At 43.2% G+C, this 18,607-nt stretch overlaps 1 protein-coding gene across 5 annotated transcripts in view; it reads left to right on the forward strand.

Moving 5' to 3' along the window:
• LOC115203420 (elongation factor-like GTPase 1) overlaps positions 1–18,607 on the forward strand; it is a 104,805-nt gene that overhangs the window by 7,127 nt on the left and 79,071 nt on the right. For all 5 annotated transcript variants that reach the window (XM_029768105.1, XM_029768106.1, XM_029768108.1 and 2 more), the window contains 4 exons: positions 214–293; positions 435–571; positions 670–783; positions 1,648–1,747. In XM_029768105.1, coding sequence (XP_029623965.1) covers positions 214–293; positions 435–571; positions 670–783; positions 1,648–1,747 — 431 coding nt within the window. The remainder of the gene's footprint in view (positions 1–213; positions 294–434; positions 572–669; positions 784–1,647; positions 1,748–18,607) is intronic.

Below are 18,607 nucleotides of genomic sequence, written 5' to 3' on the forward strand. Positions count from 1 at the left end.
GCCAGCTATTAACGCCAGTACACCACGTCTGTAGTGCACTATATACAGGGTAGGGTGCCATTTGGGATGCATCCATAGTGAAGAAAATAGTGCATAAATCCAATCAATGATTATCCATCTAGATAAGAACTAGCAATGGTTTGACTGTTTCTGAAAGATCCATTTTCTCACTCTTTCTTCCTCTTTCTGTAATTCTCTCTTCCCTCTCTCCAGGCCAAAGGAAAGAAGCCTCTGTTTGTTCAGCTCGTCCTGGACAACATATGGAGTTTATATGATGCTGTTGTTACCAGACGGTAAGGGTTCTCTGAAGATGTGATCTCTATCTCTATGCTGTTATGGTTCCTTGCAGCACCTTTGTTAAATGTTGAAGTGTGTATGAAGATGGAGTGCTTTTGAGATGTGATTAATGACGTACGTGTGCTCTCTCCTCTCAGAGACAAGGAGAAGATAGAGAAGATGATGATGTCACTAGGTGTTAAGGTGATGACCAGAGACTTGCGTCACTCCGACCCCAAAGTCCTCCTCTCTGCCATCTGCAGCCAGTGGCTCCCCGTCTCACAGGCTGTACTGTGTATCCTACCTCTCTCTCTGTGTGTGTGTGTGTGTGTGTGTGTGTGTGTGTGTGTGTGTGTGTGTGTGTGTGTGTGCTTCCTTAACCCTGTGCCCCAGTCATGGTGTGCGATAAGCTGCCCAGTCCGTTGGACATGACCTCTGAGAGACTGATGAGTGTGGGAGCACGCAGGTTCCACTCACTACCCCTGCAGACCCAGGAGCTGAAGACCGGTGAGACACACACACTCTGCAGTTGCAGAAAAGTTGTCTTGGTCTGCTGTATGTGGGTGGTTCAGTGTGTGGGGGGAAGATGATGTCTGTGAGCTCTTCCAAAGCCCACCTGGCATGTTGTGCTTTTACGAAGGAATTCTGTATCCTGTGAATGTGTTAGTTTAGCAGACCTGCTAGTCGTTTCCTCCCTCCACCCAGCCCCAGTTCAAGGCTTGCTTCTTTCCCAGACCGCCTGGCTATGGAGAGGAGAGTTGGCAGGGCTCGTCTCTTTCCAGCTCTCACCTCATGTTAATGAGATCAGTGTTGCTTTTAATGCACGAAACAGAGGAAATGTTTTTAACAAAATATGAAAAATGGATACATTCAGGTAGTACAGATCACAGTAACTCCAGATTTGACTACCTTGTTTAATGGATAATCAATGATATTCATATATCAATAAATTGCCAGGGAAGCTGTTTGGTGTCTTCACTTGGAAACAAACAGAAGCTAAATGGGTAGGGTTCTACCTAAATTAGTCCAATAAGAAACACGTTTTTTTTGTTATGGTGTGCACTACTCAACATGTCCTAGGAGCCTTTAGAGCTTGGGCTAAAACGAGAGGCAATGTTTGAACATGTTCATGACAACCTCTATAGTATCTGGGTGGGTAAGGAGTAATACAGTATCTATGTTGAGAACAGAGACTTTCCTCCATTTAAAAGGCACATTTAAGCAAGAATGGAATGTTATTTACTTTGAGTCAAACTGTTAAATCCTATATTTTACACAGAGTATATGCTGTGGTTTCTGTATACAGTGGTACTTGGTTCTCTTATTGAATTCTAACTATATGCTCAGTAACCTTGTCCTGTGTGTCCCCAGTCTTCATGCAGTGTTCCAGTGATGACACAGCCCCTGTCATTGTGTTTGTGTCCAAGATGTTTATGGTGGACGCCAAGGCCCTGCCTCAGAACAAACAGAGGTAAGTGTGTGTTTGTTGTTTGGTCAGACCCTAGACATCATGCAGAGGTACAGAAAGTGAGTGTGACTAGGAATGACACTAGATGGCACTCTTGTCTATGGGTTTTATGTGTATGTATGTATGTATGTATGTATGTATGTATGTATGTATGTATGTATGTATGTATATATATATATATATGTGTGTGTGTGTGTGTGTGTATATATATATATATATATATATATATATATATATATATATATATATATATATATATATATATATATATATATATATATATATATATATATATATATATATATATATATATATATATATATATATATATATTTCATTCATTCATTCATTCATTCATTGAAGTGTTTTTTTCTTTATTTTTACTTTTTTCTGCATTGTAGAATAATAGCGAAGACATCAAACTATGAAATAACACACATGGAATCATGTAGTAACCAGAAAAGTGTTAAGCAAATCAAAATATTTGAGATTCTTCAAATAGCCACCCTTTGCCTTGAAAGCTTTGCACACTCTTGGCATTCTCTCAACCAGCTTCATGAGGTAGTCACCTGTAATGCATTTCAATTAACAGGTGTGCCTTCTTAAAAGTTAATTTGTGAAATGTCTTTCCTTCTTCATTCATTTGAGCCAATCAGTTGTGTTGTGCCAAGGTAGGGGGGTATATAGAAGATAGCCCTATTTGGTAAAATACCAATTCCATATTATTGGAAGAACAGCTCAAATAAGCAAAGAGAAATGACAGTCCATCATTACTTTTAAGACATGAAGGTCAGTCAATGTGGAACATTTCAAGAACTTTGAAAGTGCAGTCGGAAAAACCATCAAGCGGTATGATGAAACTGGCTCTCATGAAGACCACCACAGGAATGGAAGCCCTAGAGTTACCTCTGCTGCAGAGGATAAGTTCATTAGAGTTACCAGCCTCAGAAATTGCAGCCCAAATAAATGCTTCACAGAGTTCAAGTAACAGACACATCTCAACATCAACTGTTCAGAGGAGAGTGTGTGAATCAGGCCTTCATGGTTGAATTGCTGCAAAGAAGCCACTACTAAAGGACACAAAGAAGAGACTTGGTTGGGCCAAGAAACACGAGCAATGGACATTAGACCAGTGGAATGTGTCTTTTGGTCTGATAAGTCCAAATTGGAGATTTTTAGTTCCAACCGATGTGTCTTTGTGAGACGCGGTGTCGGTGAACGGATGATCTCCGCATGTGAAGCATGGAGGAGGGGGTATCATGGTGTGGGGGTGCTTTGCTGGCGACACTGTGATTTATTTAGAATTCAGGGAACACTTAACCTGCATGGCTTCCACAGCATTCTGCAGCGATACACCATCCCTTCTGGTTTGCGCTTATAGTGGGACTATCATTTGTTTTTCAACAGGACAATGACCCAACACACCTCCAGACTGTGTAAAGGCTATTATACCAAGGAGGAGAGTGATGACCTGCTGCATCAGATGACCTGGCCTCCACAATTCCCCGACCTCAACCAAATTGTGATTGTTTGGGATGAGTTGGACGGCAGAGTGAAGGAAAAGCGGCCAACAAGTGCTCAGCATATGTGGGATCTCCTTCAAGACTGTTGGAAAAGCATTCCAGGTGAAGCTGGTTGAGAGAATGCCAAGAGTATGCATAGCTGTCATCAAGGCAAAGAGTGGCTATTTGAAGAATCTCAAATATAAAATATATTTTTTCTATTTTTTTAACACTTTTTTTTGGTTACTACATGATTCCATATGTGTTATTTCATAGTTTTGATGTCTTCAGTATTATTCTACAATGTAGGAAATAGTAAAAAATAAACAAAATCCTTGAATGACACATACACAGAGTGCATTTGGAAAGTATTCAAATCTCCTTGACTTTTTCCACATTTTGTTATGTTACAGGTAACAAATATCATTAAAATACAACAAAGGGATGCTGCACTACAGTAGAGCCACCCCAGCACCACATTTGTTCCTCAGAAGCAGATTTTCGCAGCTCCCCAGTGTTATTTTAATGGCCATGGCCTGTGATGCACGTGTTGAGGAAAATGTATTGGCAGGATGGGTTATAAGCTTGCCTGGCTTAATAAACCAATAGTAAAGTCACAAAACTGCAAATCCATCTGGCACTCCAGGCAGACTGAAACAAACGCTCCAATTATTGGGAGAGATGATTGAAGTATTTGAACCCAGGACTGGATGTAGATATGGATATTTGTAGGAATTACATATTATGTCACATTTTGGAAACAATTGTCTGACTTGTGATAACATTGTAGTACTATGGTGCCTTCTAACACATCATTTTGAAGGTTCCACTTAAGATGATAGTGTTACGTGGTCGTTTCACCTTCCTCTGCTGAATGCACTTATTGTGTGCGTTTCCATAACAGCGTCTGCTAGGCTTAATGACCAGGATGCAAAGTGCTCCTGTGCTGTGCGGCTCCAGGAAGAGAGTGTGTCTACATCCCAAATGGCACCGTATTCCCTTCATAGTGCTCTACTTTGACCAGAGCGCTATGGGCCCTGGTTAAAAGTAGTGCGCTGAATAGGGTGCCATTTGGGATGTAGAATTGGTGTAGTCTTCTCCAGAAAGCTATTATAGTGTGTCCTCTACTGAAAGCTATTACAGCGCCCCCTTCAACAATACACTTGGATAATAGTCATGTTATAATGGGATGGTGACTGTGCAAATGGCTTTGGCGGCATACCAAATGGCACCCTATTCCCTACATAGCGCCCTACTTTTGACCAGGGCTCGCTCGCTCACATAAAAAATCCATGTGAAATGTATATATTTTTTTTTATCTGGCCTTAGTGCATAGCCTAAGTTTTAGGGCGTAACTGTACGCTGACCAAATATACGCCAGTTGCCAAATGCTTTTGGGAACTTGGGCAGAAAAAGTTAAGTCGATCCACTGAGGCAAAAAGTACCATAGAAGAACATTAGCCTAAAGTTTGGGAAAGATTTGGGGAAGTGGTAAAGGAGGATGATGGCAGTGCCGGTTGTGCTGAGCGATTAACTGACAATTCGTTTTTTTACCCTGTTATTAGGCCTAAACAACTATTTGAACGACATCGGTTCAATTACTTGAATTTCATTCAGATTAGTTTTTTTTTTAGCCCAACGCAACGTTTCTCTAGAGAGAAATCAAATAATTCAGGAGAGAAATCAAGTCAATAACTATGTGGGATGCTGGGCTGAAGGAAGTTGTAGTTTTCATTAAGCAAATATTCAACCTAGTTCAGTGCAGAAATGTTGTAATTAACTACAATGACCATAATCCGTTGTTTGTTTTTTTCTGGCTCTGACAGAGACTGATCAGAGCGGAAGAGGTGAGGCGAGAGGTTTCACTCTTGCCAAAATCTGTCCAAAATAAGCCCAATTCGTTTCTACGGGCTTATTTTGGACTGAAGCTTTTCTCCTGCCTTCCCGCCTTTGTTAGGGCGGAGACATGAACATCTCAACATTATATACAGATCTCTGGACCGATACACTTTCACGCCTGCTTCGTTAGGTTAGATACACAAAGACTGCATGATTGTAAATGTCCATTTTTCTATTGATATCTACCCAGTGGTTTCCAACCTTTTTCAGTTACTGTGCAACCAACTGAATTTTGCTCTGCCAGGAGTACCCCTGAAGTACCCCCTCATGTGCATTTTACCTGTAGACCTATGGTCTCATGAGTCTTCTCAAGTACCCCTTGTTGGTAGGCCATGTACCCCGAGGGATCCTACAGTAGTGTCCCTGGTTGTGAACAACTGGTCTACCCAATGAGGACCTGACAGAGACAATGGGATATTTTCTTTGTTTTGGCAATTGAATGGTCCCTATTTTTGGTTTTGGAATTTCTGTTACAAAGCTCTAAAATCATTGTAATGTCATCATTTCACAATGCAAAAATATCAAAACCGAAATCATGATTATTTTTTAATAATCTAACCGAAACCCAACCAATCTAAAAAAAAAGCACTACTGTAGGCTACTGTTCAGATAGATAGGTTTAATGGGATAGTAGCCTGAAATCTGGACACTGACTGTAGGTCTGTGGCCTAATTATGTACTCCTACCGAAATGAAGTATTTCTTGCAGTAAAATTATTTACCAAATGTACATTTTGACTCGGGAACAGGAGTGGAGAAATATTTATTTATTTCTTTAAGCATTCTTGAGAGAATGAATGTGCGGTTAGGGACCGTATGTAAAGGTGCTTTCTTTATCAGCATTATAAAAGCTGATAGTATTTCAACCACATAAAATATGCATCCAAGTCGAACTGAAATCCTATCATAAACATGTTGGGTAGTTTTCACAGCTTTTAATTCCCTTAAAACCGGTCAAACTGACGTCATTTGGAGATTTTGCACTGAAAATCTTTCAATTTTTTTTAATCAAAGTTTATTTGTCACGTGTGCCGAATACAACAGGTGTAGACCTTACAGTAAAAAGCTTACTTACAGGCTCTAACCAATAGTGCGAAAAAAAGGTGTGTGTGTAGGTAAGTAAAGAAATACAACAACAGTAAAAAGACATTTGAAAATAACAGTAGCAAGGCTATATACAGACACCGGTTAGTCAGGCTTATTGAGGTAGTATGTACATGTAGGTATGGTTAAAGTGACTATGCATATATGATGAACAGAGAGTAGCAGTAGCGTAAAAAGAGGGGTTGGCGGGTGGCGGGACACAATGCAGATAGCCCGGTTAGCCAATGTGCGGGAGCACTGGTTGGTCGGGCCAATTGAGGTAGTATGTACAGTGAGGGAAAAAAGTATTTGATCCCCTGCTGATTTTGTACGTTTGCCCACTGACAAAGAAATGATCAGTCTATAATTTTAATGGTAGGTTTATTTGAACAGTGAGAGACAGAATAACAACAAAAAATCCAGAAAAACACATGTCAAAAATGTTATAAATTGATTTGCATTTTAATGAGGGAAATAAGTATTTGACCCCTCTGCAAACCATGACTTAGTACTTGGTGGCAAAACCCTTGTTGGCAATCACAGAGGTCAGACGTTTCTTGTAGTTTGCCAGCAGGTTTGCACACATCTCAGGAGGGACCTTAGTCATCTCCTTAGTCTTGGTTATGTTGAGGGATAGGTTGTTATTCTGGCACCACCCAGCCAGGTCTCTGACCTCCTCCCTATAGGCTGTCTCGTCGTGGTCGGTGATCAGGCCTACCACTGTTGTCGTCTGCGAACTTAATGATGGTGTTGGAGTCGTGCCTGGCCATGCAGTCGTGGGTGAACAGGGAGTACAGGAGGGGACTGAGCACGCACCCCTGGGGAGCTCCAGTGTTGAGGATCAGCATGGCAGATGTGTTGCTACCTACCCTCACCACCTGGGGGCGGCCCGTCAGGAAGTCCAGGATCCAGTTGCAGAGGGAGGTGTTTAGTCCCAGGATCCTTAGCTTAGTGATGAGCTTTGTGGGTACTATGGTGTTGAACGCTGAGCTGTATTCAATGAATAGCATTCTCACGTAGGTGTTCCTTTTGTCCAGGTGGGAAAGGGCAGTGTGGAGTGCAATAGAAATGGCATCTGTGGATCTGTTTGGGCGGTATGCAAATTGGAGCGGGTCTAGGGTTTCTGGGATAATGGTGTTGATGCGAGCCATTACCAGCCTTTCAAAGCACTTCATGACTACGGACGTGAGTGCTACGGGTCTGTAGTCATTTAAGGCAGGTGGCCTTTGTGTTCTTGGGCACAGGGACTATGGTGGTCTGCTTGAAACATGTTGGTATTGCAGACTCAGGGACATGTTGAAAATGTCAGTGAAGCCACCTGCCAGTTGGTCAGCACATGTCCAAAGCACATGTCCTGGTAATCTGTCTGGCCCCGCAGCCTTGTGTGTGTTGACCTGTTTAAAGGTCTTACTCACGTCGGCTACGGAGAGCGTGATCACACAGTCGTCCGGAATAGCTGATGCTCTCATGCATGCCTCCAGTGTTGCTTGCCTCGAAGCGAGCATAGAAGTGATTTAGCTTGTCTGGTAGGCTCGTGTCACTGGGCAGCTCGCGGCTGTGCTTCCCTTTGTAGTCTCTAATAGTTTGCAAGCCCTGCCACATCTGACGAGCGTCGGAGCCAGTGTAGTATGATTCAATCTTAGCCCTGTATTGACACTTTGCCTGTTTGATGGTTTGTCGCAGGGCATAGTGGGATTTCTTGTAAGCTTCTGGGTTATAATCCCCCACCTTGAAAGCGGCAGCTCTACCCTTTAGGTCAGTGAGAATGTTGCCTGTAATCCATGGCTTCTGGTTGGGGTATGTACGTAGTCACTGTGGGAACGACGTCCTCGATGCACTTATTGATAAAGCCAGTGACTGATGTGGTGTATTCCTCAATGTCATCGGAAGAATCCCGGAACATGTTCCAGTCTGTGATAGCAAAACAGTCCTGTCGTTTAGCATCTGCTTCATCTGACCACCTTTTTATAGGCCGAGTCACTGGTGCTTCCTGCTTTAATTTTTGCTTGTAAGCAGGAATCAGGAGGATAGAGTTGTGGTCGGATTTACCAAGTGGAGGACGAGGGAGAGCTTTGTACACGTCTCTGTATGTGGAGTACAGGTGATCTAGAATTTGTTTCCCTCTGGTTGCACATTTAACATGTTGATAGAGATTTGGTAGAACTGATTTAAGTTTCCCTGCATAAAAGTCTCCGGCCACTAGGAATGCCGCCTCTGGGTGAGTGGTTTCCTGTTTGCTTATTTCCTTATACAGCTGACTGAGTGCGTTCTTAGTGCCAGCATCTGTCTGTGGTGGTAAATAAACAGCCACGAAAAGTATAGCTGAGAACTCTCTAGGCAAGTAGTGTGGCCTGCAATTTATCACAATATACTCTACTTCAGGCAAGCAAAATATAGAGACTTCCCTGCCGGTGCAACGTATATCCCGCTAGCTGAATATCCATGTCATCATTCAGCCACGATTTCGTGAAACATAAGATATTACAGTTGTTGATGTCCTGTTGGTAGGATATTTGTGATCGTACCTCGTCTAATTTATTGTCCAATGATTGCACGTTGGCGAGTAATATTGACGGTAACGGCAGATTTCCTACTTGCCTTCTGCGGGTCCTGACGAGGCATCCGGCTCTTCGTCCTCTGTACCTGTTTTGCTTCCTCTTGCGAATAACTGGGATGTCGGCCCTGCCGGGTGTTTGGAGAATATCATGTGAGTCTTGCTTGTTGTTGAAAAAATCTTTGTCTAATCCGAGGTGAGTGATCGCTGTCCTGATATCCAGAAGCTCTTTTCTGCCGTAAGATACGGTTGCAGAAACATTATGTACAAAATAAGTTACAAATAATGTGAAAAAAACACATAATAGCACAATTGGTTGGACGCCCGTAAAACTGCTGCCATTTCTTCCGGTGCCATTTCCTTGCCTATTGCATTTTCTTCCTGGTCCCTAAATGTCTTTGCTGCCTGAGAGAAAGAACTTTACTGACGTCAACTAGATTGAAGCATTCATTCTACTGATTCATTAGATTAGTTTGGTGAGCAAGGGTTTATTTCGACCGTATGACAAAACATGTATTTTTACTGCCCTAATTACATTGGTAACCACTTTATAATAGCAATAAGGCACCTTGGGGGTTTGTGGTATATGGCCAGTATACCACGGCTAAGGGCTGTATCCAGGCACTCCGCAATGCTTTGTGCTTAAGAACAGCCCTTAGCCGTGGTATATTGGCCATATACCACACCCACTCATGCCTTACTGCTTAATTCTAGGGCAACAAGTAATGACAGAAGAGAAGCTGCATGTATCTAATTATAAGTTGACGGACAAATACCCTACCAAAATGTTGGAAATTATAAGCAGGAACATAAGCCTATCTAAAAGGCCTGTCAAAAAAAATGCTCTGCCATCTCATACAGCGCGTTTTCTACATTTGTGGGTTAGGGTCGGTTGTGGGCCTCAGATTTTCACTTAGCCGGGCGGTTGTGGATGGGTTATTAGCAGGTGCGGGTGAAAAAACAGCTGACCCGTGCTTCACACACACACACACACACTGCATCGTTGGTATTTCACTCTAAAGTCTACAGTAGTTGTATTCGGCATGTGATAAATAACATTTGATTTGACACACACACACATGCATAAACACCCCCCCCCCTCTGTCTGTCGGTATTACTCCCTGTTCTCTATCTGACCTGGTATGATCCTGTCGGTATTACTCCCTGTTCTCTATCTGACCTGGTATGATCCTGTCGGTATTACTCCCTGTTCTCTATCTGACCTGGTATGATCCTGTCGGTATTACTCCCTGTTCTCTATCTGACCTGGTATGATCCTGTCGGTATTACTCCCTGTTCTCTATCTGACCTGGTATGATCCTGTCGGTGTTACTCCCTGTTCTCTATCTGACCTGGTATGATCCTGTCGGTGTTACTCCCTGTTCTCTATCTGACCTGGTATGATCCTGTCGGTGTTACTCCCTGTTCTCTATCTGACCTGGTATGATCCTGTCGGTGTTACTCCCTGTTCTCTATCTGACCTGGTATGATCCTGTCGGTGTTACTCCCTGTTCTCTATCTGACCTGGTATGATCCTGTCGGTGTTACTCCCTGTTCTCTATCTGACCTGGTATGATCCTGTCGGTGTTACTCCCTGTTCTCTATCTGACCTGGTATGATCCTGTCGGTGTTACTCCCTGTTCTCTATCTGACCTGGTATGATCCTGTCGGTGTTACTCCCTGTTCTCTATCTGACCTGGTATGATCCTGTCGGTGTTACTCCCTGTTCTCTATCTGACCTGGTATGATCCTGTCGGTGTTACTCCCTGTTCTCTATCTGACCTGGTATGATCCTCGGTGACTCTGTGCCTCAGGTCTGTGGAGTAGAAAGAAACCCCCTTGGCAGGCAGACCTCATTTCTCCTCTCAATTCAAGGGGCTTTATTGACATGGGAAACATGTTAACATTGCCAAAGCAAGTGAAGTAGATAATATACAAAAGTGAAATAAACAATAAAAATGAACAGTAAACATTACACTCACAGAAGTTCCATAAGTATAAAGACATTACAAATGTCATATTTTGTATATTTACAGTGTTTTAACAATGTGCAAATGGTTAATGTACAAAAGGGAAAATAAATAAACATAAATATGGGTTGTATTTACAATGGTATTTGTTCTTCACTGGTTGCCATTTTCTTGTGACTCAAAATCGGGTTTGTTTTCAAATTCTTTGTGGATCCGTGTAATCTGAGGGAAATATGTTCCTCTAATATGGTCATACATTTGGCAGGAGGTTAGGAAGTGCAGCTCAGTTTCCACCTCATTTTGTGGGCAGTGTGCACATAGCCTGTCTTCTCTTGAGAGCCAGGTCTGCCTACGACGGCCTTTCTCAATAGCAGGGCTATGCTCACTGAGTCTGTAGATAGCTTTCCTTTAGTTTGGGTCAGTCACAGTGGTCAGGTATTCTGCCACTGTTTAATCTCTATTTAGGGCCAAATAGCATTCTAGTTTGCTCAGTTTTTTGGTAATTCTTTCCAATGTGTCAAGTAATTATTTGTTTATTTCTCATGATTTGGTTGGGTCTAATTGTGTTGCTGATCTGGGGCTCTGTGGGGTCTGTTTGAACAGGGACCCAGGACGAGCTTGATTAGGGGACTCTTCTCCAGGTTCATCTCTCTGTAGGTGATGGCTTTGTTATGGAAGGTTTGGGAATTGCTTCCTTTTAGGTGGTTGTAGAATTCAACGTCTCTTTTCTAGATTTTGATAATTAGCGGGTATCGGCCTAATTCTGCTCTGCGTGCATTATTTGGTGTTTTACGTTGTACACAGAGGATCATTTTTTCTCTCTACATTCACTTAACCCCCACAGGTTGCGCTCTTTTTGTCACTCCCTCCCTCCTCTCCTCTCCTCTGTCACGGTACCAACCTGTAATGGCTGATTCTGCCATTACACTGAGAGGAGGGAGGGAGGGAGGGGGAGGGAGAAGAGGGAGGGGGGAGGGAGGGAGGGAGAAGAGAGAGGGAGAGACAGAGAGGGAGGGAGGGAGGGAGGGAGAAGAGGGAGACCTAACTAGCCTCAGCGTGAGATGAGCGAGATAGAAAGGGGGAGAGTGAAGGATGTTATGGAAGAGGAAAAATGTCATCCCACACACAGTATTCTACAGTAGAAAAGGCCTGGCCACCATCAGCCTAATGATCCAGCCAGGACCGCTTCCTTCCCCTGATGGCTGCCACCTGCTGCAGTAGCACACAAACGCTGCTGGCAGATCCCAAGCCACCCATGGACTAGTTGGGGACAATTACTGTACATACCACAGCTTTTCACTCATCAGATCCATACCTTGTCAGCCCAGACATATCATTGGCCACCCATGGACTAGCAGGACCATTGAAACTACCTACCATAGCCTCTTATGTGATTTTTTTTATTTATTTTTTTATTTTAAATCCATACTGTATCACCTCAGGCATATCTGTGGCCACCTGGGGGCTAGCATGGGTCATTGAAGCTGTGCACTTCAGGCGTATCTCTGATCCTAGTTTAGCACTCCTACTCTGAGACACTTGATAAATACAGGCCCAGAGTTGTAACCTGCTCAGGACAACTCCTGGTCCCTAATGTTAAGAACTACAGATGCTGTGGTATTTGTGTCTTGTTTCTCTTGACACACATTTGGGACAGATGTAGGATCAGCTTCCCCTCTTCCTTTCCTAACCTTAACCATTAGTGTGGGAAACTGACCATAGATCTGCATCTAGGGGAAACTTCATCCTAGACTGTTCATATTGGAACAGTTGAGTTCAGCTCCAGTGAGCCAGCCTGACCTAGATCTTTGTGTACATGCTACATAAGTAAAACTATGCATAATCATGTTCCGTTTATTTCGCCGACTGCTTGGCCATCTTAACTGCTTTCAATCTTTCTGGATGTGTTCTAAATAGCACCTTATTCCCTATATAGTGCACTGCTTTTGACCAGAGTCCTATGGGCTAAGATCTGCCTTCTCTGCAAAGGAAAACATACCTTATTCAATGGCCTTTACTATCATCTGTGTCTCAAATGGCACCTATTCCCTACGTACAGTACCAGTCAAAAGTTTGGACACACTTACTCATTCAAGGGTTTTTATTTATTTGTACTAGTTTCTACATTTCAGAATAACAGTGAAGACATCAAAACTATGAAAAAACTTAAACAAATCAAAAGATATTCTATTTTTTAGATTCTTCGAAGTAGCCCCCCTTTGCCTTGATGACAGCTTTACACACTCTTGGCATTCTCTCAACCAGCTTCAACTGGAATGCTTTTCCAACAGTCTTGCAAGAGTTCCCACATATACTGATCACTTGTTGGCTGCTTTTCCTTCACTCTGCGGTCCAACTCATCCCATCTCAATTGGGTTGAGGTCGGGTGATTGTGGAGGCCAGGACATCTGATGCAGCACTCCATCACTCTCCTTCTTGGTCAAATAGCCCTTACACAGCCTGTTTTTTTGGGATGAGTAGGTGTGTCCAAACTTTTGACTGGTACTGTATATAGTGATCTACTTTTGACTGGGGGTGTGTTGTATAGCGCCCAGTGTAAAGTACAAATATCAGGTATATGTTTATGAGTAGTCTGTTGCAGATGGTACATGTTTGTGTTTTACATGAATATCCTTCAATGCAGACACTTCAAACAGTTTCCTTTTGGCTGTTTTAGATAGACACATACTGTAGTATTTCCCTTCTCGGTTCAACTTAAGGGGCTTTATTGGCATTGGAAACATGTTAACTATGCCAAAGCATATGAAATAGATAATAAACAAAAGTGAAATAAACAATATAAAATTTACACTCCACAAAAGTTCCAAAATAATAAAGACATTTCAAATGTCATATGTCTATCTACAGTGTTGTAACAATGTGAAAATAGTACAAAAGGGAAAATGAATAAACATAAATATGGGTTGTGTTTACAATGGTGTTTGTTCTTCACTGGTTGCCTTTTTCTTGTGGCAACAGGTCACAAATCTTGCTGCTGTGTTGGCACGCTGGTATTTCACCCAATAGAAATGGGAGTTTATCAAAATTCAATTTGTTTTTTTAATTCTTTGTGGGTCTGTAATCTGAGGGAAATATGTCTCTCTAATATGGTCATACATTGGGCAGGAGGTTAGGAAGTGCAACTCAGTTTCCACCTCATTTTATGGGCAGTGTGCACATAGCATGTCTTCTTGAGAGCCAGGTCTGCCTACGGCGGCCTTTCTCAGTATCAAGGCTATGTTCACTGAGTCTGTACATAGTCAAAGCTTTCCTTTAATTTTGGGTCAGTCACAGTGGTCTCTGTCTCTCTCTGTTTCTCTTTCTGAATTAGCTTCAGGGGGTTCCTGGATGACACTCCTACATGCCTACACAGCTATGGTTATGCTTTGTTACCATGGCACCCACCATCAATTTAGGTCTCAGTAGTAGTTCTGAGACTGCTGTAGGAGTGAGAGGGCAACCTCTCTGTTTCTACCTCTCTCTACACCCCTTTCTTTCTCCCTCTCTCGCCCCTTCATTTCTGACTCTCTCTCTCTATCTGTCTGTCTCTCTTCACAAACAGTCTTGACCTGGTGTTTTAAATGTCCTCACGTCTGATTGGCTGGTGATGTCAGTGGGTTTTATTAATGGCTCTGGGCAGTTGCTCGGCAGAATACACACACTGGCATGCACACAGCCACACACTGAAACATCCCCCTCTCATTAACAGTATGAGGAACCTAGATGTTCTGTTTCTTTTTATCAAAGCAGCAGTCGTCCTGTAAACTCATTGTTCTGTATGTTTAATTATTTCTAAGAGATAGCAAAACATCTATTACAGAACTTGGAAAGAGTTTCATCATGGAACAACAAGACTGTTGAGTTAACAAATGAACCAGCGAACAAAAGAGTGAAACCAATGTGTTCTGTTTTCATGTCCTGTAGAATCTTGCAAGTCGGACGAAAGCAGAATTCTAAGTTAATCAAGTGAGAATTCTCGAACAAATGTGACCCAAACATTTTTTGATCCCAGCAACACAATAGCACGTGCAGCAAAGACTAAGAAGCAAAGTCAGACTTCAACCAACCATCCAAAGCGTTCCAGTATGGATGAAGGGCTGACGTCAAAGCAGAAAGCAAATACCCATTGTGCTCTCATGACATTTTTATGCACTCCGCCTAAAATGGGAAGACTGCAACCAAATCCTCAGCATGGTATGATGCTGATGAAGACGGTTTCACGAACAGCTTTAGTATCAATATCGTCTCGTTTTCCACATATTTAAACCAGATATATATATCACACACACACGCACACAACCAGCTTATAACACACTTAAAAGGCTTGTGGTTTTGAGAGAATCCTACTTTAACGTTGAGAAGCTTGCGAAGCCATTACTTTATAACCACTGCAACGGAGGCCAGAGACCACAACGCATGGCTTTCCCATTATTGCCCATGAGCGACTGATTTGACCTCATCAGGAAAAACACGGCAGCTCTGCTGTGGTCGCTTTGTTAAAGAATGTAGCTACGCAGTACGCTTATGAATGCAACGGCTTGGAATTGTTGAACGTCCAGGAAATAAGTGAATCTCGGGTGAAATGGAATAAAAGGGGGATGAGTGTTTGTGTTTGCATGAGCGTGTGTACAGTGCATGCAGGTATGTGTGTTGTTCGAAAGAGTGTGTGTGGTGTGACAAATTGCAGGAATCACACCTCACACTAAAAGCAGAAGTCAGTGGTTAGCAGCATTCCACAAGTAGTCCTTCAGTACAATACATTGTTCCATTTCTCCCATGTTGCGCTCTTCATGGCAAGCCTGTATTCGTTTGGGCCCGTTTCTATCTAATTTTTACTAAATGTAATCAACCTGCCCCCCCCTCCCCCCCCTATAGTCTTTGTGAATCAGCAGAGCTCGTTTTATTGTTTGTTCATGTCCAAAATGGCACCCTATTCCCTGTGGGCCCTGGTCAAAAGTAGTGCACTATATAGGGAATAGGGTGCCATTTGGGACAGAACCTAAATTATGGGATAGTTTAAGCGGTCGGTTGTCAGGGAGCTGAATTGGTGTGGATGGCCACTACTGTCAATCATGGCTTCCAGCTGTATCAACGTAGTCACTTTGAGCTCTCTCTCACTCACACACACACACACACACATACACACACACCACTCACCGCAATGACTCTGCAGTGTGCCATTTCAAACGACACACCCACGTGCCATGAGTTTGTGGTGGCCAGAGCAATTTTAGAGTAATTGTTATTCCGTTTTTCCAGCTTGGCCCGGAGACACCACCTATGTTGTCGTAATTGGTCAAATTTAACCTTTGCATATTTTCCATCGTCGGTAGGTAATTAGAACATAGTTTCTCAGTGAGGGAAGTTAGCAGCACAAATAACCATCATGCGATGACAGGACTTGGTAGGATGAGGTACAAACCTGACCTCTTGACTCCATTCTGCATACCAAATGGCACCCTATTGCCTAGTGTGCGACTTTTGACCAGAGCCCTGGTCCCATATAACTACTGCTGGACACACCGTTCACATGCTGTCTGGACACACCATGTACACACACATACAGTACCAGTCAAAAATTTGGACACCTACTCATTCAAGGGTTTTTCTTTATTTTTACTTTTTTCTACATTGTAGAATAATAGTGAAGACATCAAAACTATGAAATAACACATGGAATCATAAAGTAACTAAAGTGTTCAACAAATCTTCAAAGTAGCCACACTTTGCCTTGATGACAGCTTTGCACATTCTTGGCATTCTCTCAACCAGCTTCATGAGGAATGCTTTTCCAACATTCTTGAAGGAGTTCCCACATGCTGAGCACTTGTTGGCTGCTTTTCCTTCACTTTGGGGTCCAACTCATTCCAAACCATCTCAATTGGGTTGAGGTTGGGTGATTGTGAAGGCCAGGTCATCTGATGCAGATCTCCATCACTCTCCTTCTTGGTCAAATAGCCCTTACACAGCCTGGAAGTGTGTGTTGGGTCATTGTCCTGTTGAAAAACAAATGATGGTCCCACTAAGCGCAAACCAGATGGGATGGCGTATCACTACAGAATGCTGTGGTAGCCATGCTGGTTAAGTGTGCCTTGAATTCTAAATAAATCACAGACAGTGTCACCAGCAAAGCACCCCCACACCATGACACACCCTCCTCCATGCTTCACGGTGGGAACCACACATGCGGAGATCATCCGTTCACCTACTCTGCGTCTCACAAAGACACATCGGTTGGAATCAAAAATCTCCAATTTGGACCAAAGGACAGATTTTCACTGGTCTAATGTCCATTCTTGTGTTTCGTGGCCAAAGCAAGTCTCTTCTTCTTATTGGTGTCCTTTAGTAGTGGTTTATTTGCGGCAATTCGGCCATGAAGGCCTGATTATTTGGGCTGAAATTTCTGAGGCTGGTAACTCTAATGCACTTATCCTCTGCAGCAGAGGTAACTCTGGGTCTTCCATTCCTGTGGTGGTCTTCATGAGAGCCTGTTTCATCATACCGCTTGATGGTTTTTCCGACTGCACTTGAAGAAACTTTCGCATTGACTGACCTTCATGTCTTAAAGTAATGATGCACTGTTGTTTCTCTTTGCTTATTTGAGCTGTTCTTGACATAGTTTGGACTTGGTCTTTTACCAAATAGGATATCTTCTGTATACCACCCCTACCTTGTCACAACACAACTGATTTGTCTCAAACGCATTAAGAAGGAAATCAATTCCAATTAACTTTTAACAAGGCACACCTGTTAATTGAAATGCATTCCAGGTGACTACCTCATGAAGCTGGCTGAGAGAAAGCCAAGAGTATGCAAAGCTGTCATCAAGGCAAAGGGTGGCTACTTTGAAGAATCTCAAATATTAAATATATTTTGATTTGTGTAACACTTTTTTGGTTACTACATGATTCCATATGTTATTTCATAGTTTTGATGTCTTCACTATTATTCTACAATGTAGAAAATAGTAAAAATAAAGAAAAACCCTTGAATGAGTAGGTGTGTCCAAACTCGAGGAGACAGGTGAGATGGAGGGCCGAATGTACCCCTGTCCCAGAGATTCGTGACATATGTCTCCATAGCCACCGTCTCCTCTGTGACAAGGGGTACACGTGACTCTTGGGAAGCGCAGCGTTAACCTGGAGATCTATCGCACAATCCCCCTATCGATGAGGTGGTAATTTGGTCGCCCTCTTTTTACAGAAGGCGATCGCCAAATCGGCGTATTCAAGGGGAATGCGCAGGGTGGACACTTGGTCTGGACTCTCCACCGACGTGGCACCTATAGAAACTCCTAGACCCCTCCCTGAACACTCCTCGGACCACCCCTGGAGAACCCCCTGCTTCCACGAAATCCGGGGATTGTGATCAGCCAGCCAGGGGACCCCCAGCACCACCGGAAACGCAGGCGAATCAATAAGAAAGAAACAAATCCGTTCCTTATGATTCCCCTGCGTTACCGTGTCCAGTGGAACCGTAGACTCCCTGACTAGCCCTGACCCTAATGGCCGGCTATCTAGGGAGTGCACGGGGAAGGGGGAATCTATCGGCACTTGCGGAATGCCCAGCTTAATGGTGAGTCCGCGATCCATAAAGTTCCCAGCTGCGCCTGAATCGACTAGCGCCCTATGCTGGGAAGAGGGAGAAAAATCAGAAAACAAAATGAATAAGATCATGTGACCAACAGGGGGTTCTGGGTGAGTTTGGTGCTGACTCACCTGGGTCGACCGAGAAGTGTTCTGCCTGCCCTCTCGACTCCCGCGGGCAGCCAGCAGATTGTCCAGTTGGATAGACATGTCGATGAGCTCATCGAGAGAAAGAGCGATGTCCCGACAGGCTAGCTCCCTGCGGACATC

Source organism: Salmo trutta, chromosome 12 (genome assembly GCF_901001165.1).
Source record: "Salmo trutta chromosome 12, fSalTru1.1, whole genome shotgun sequence".
Taxonomy (NCBI): Eukaryota; Metazoa; Chordata; class Actinopteri; order Salmoniformes; family Salmonidae; genus Salmo; species Salmo trutta.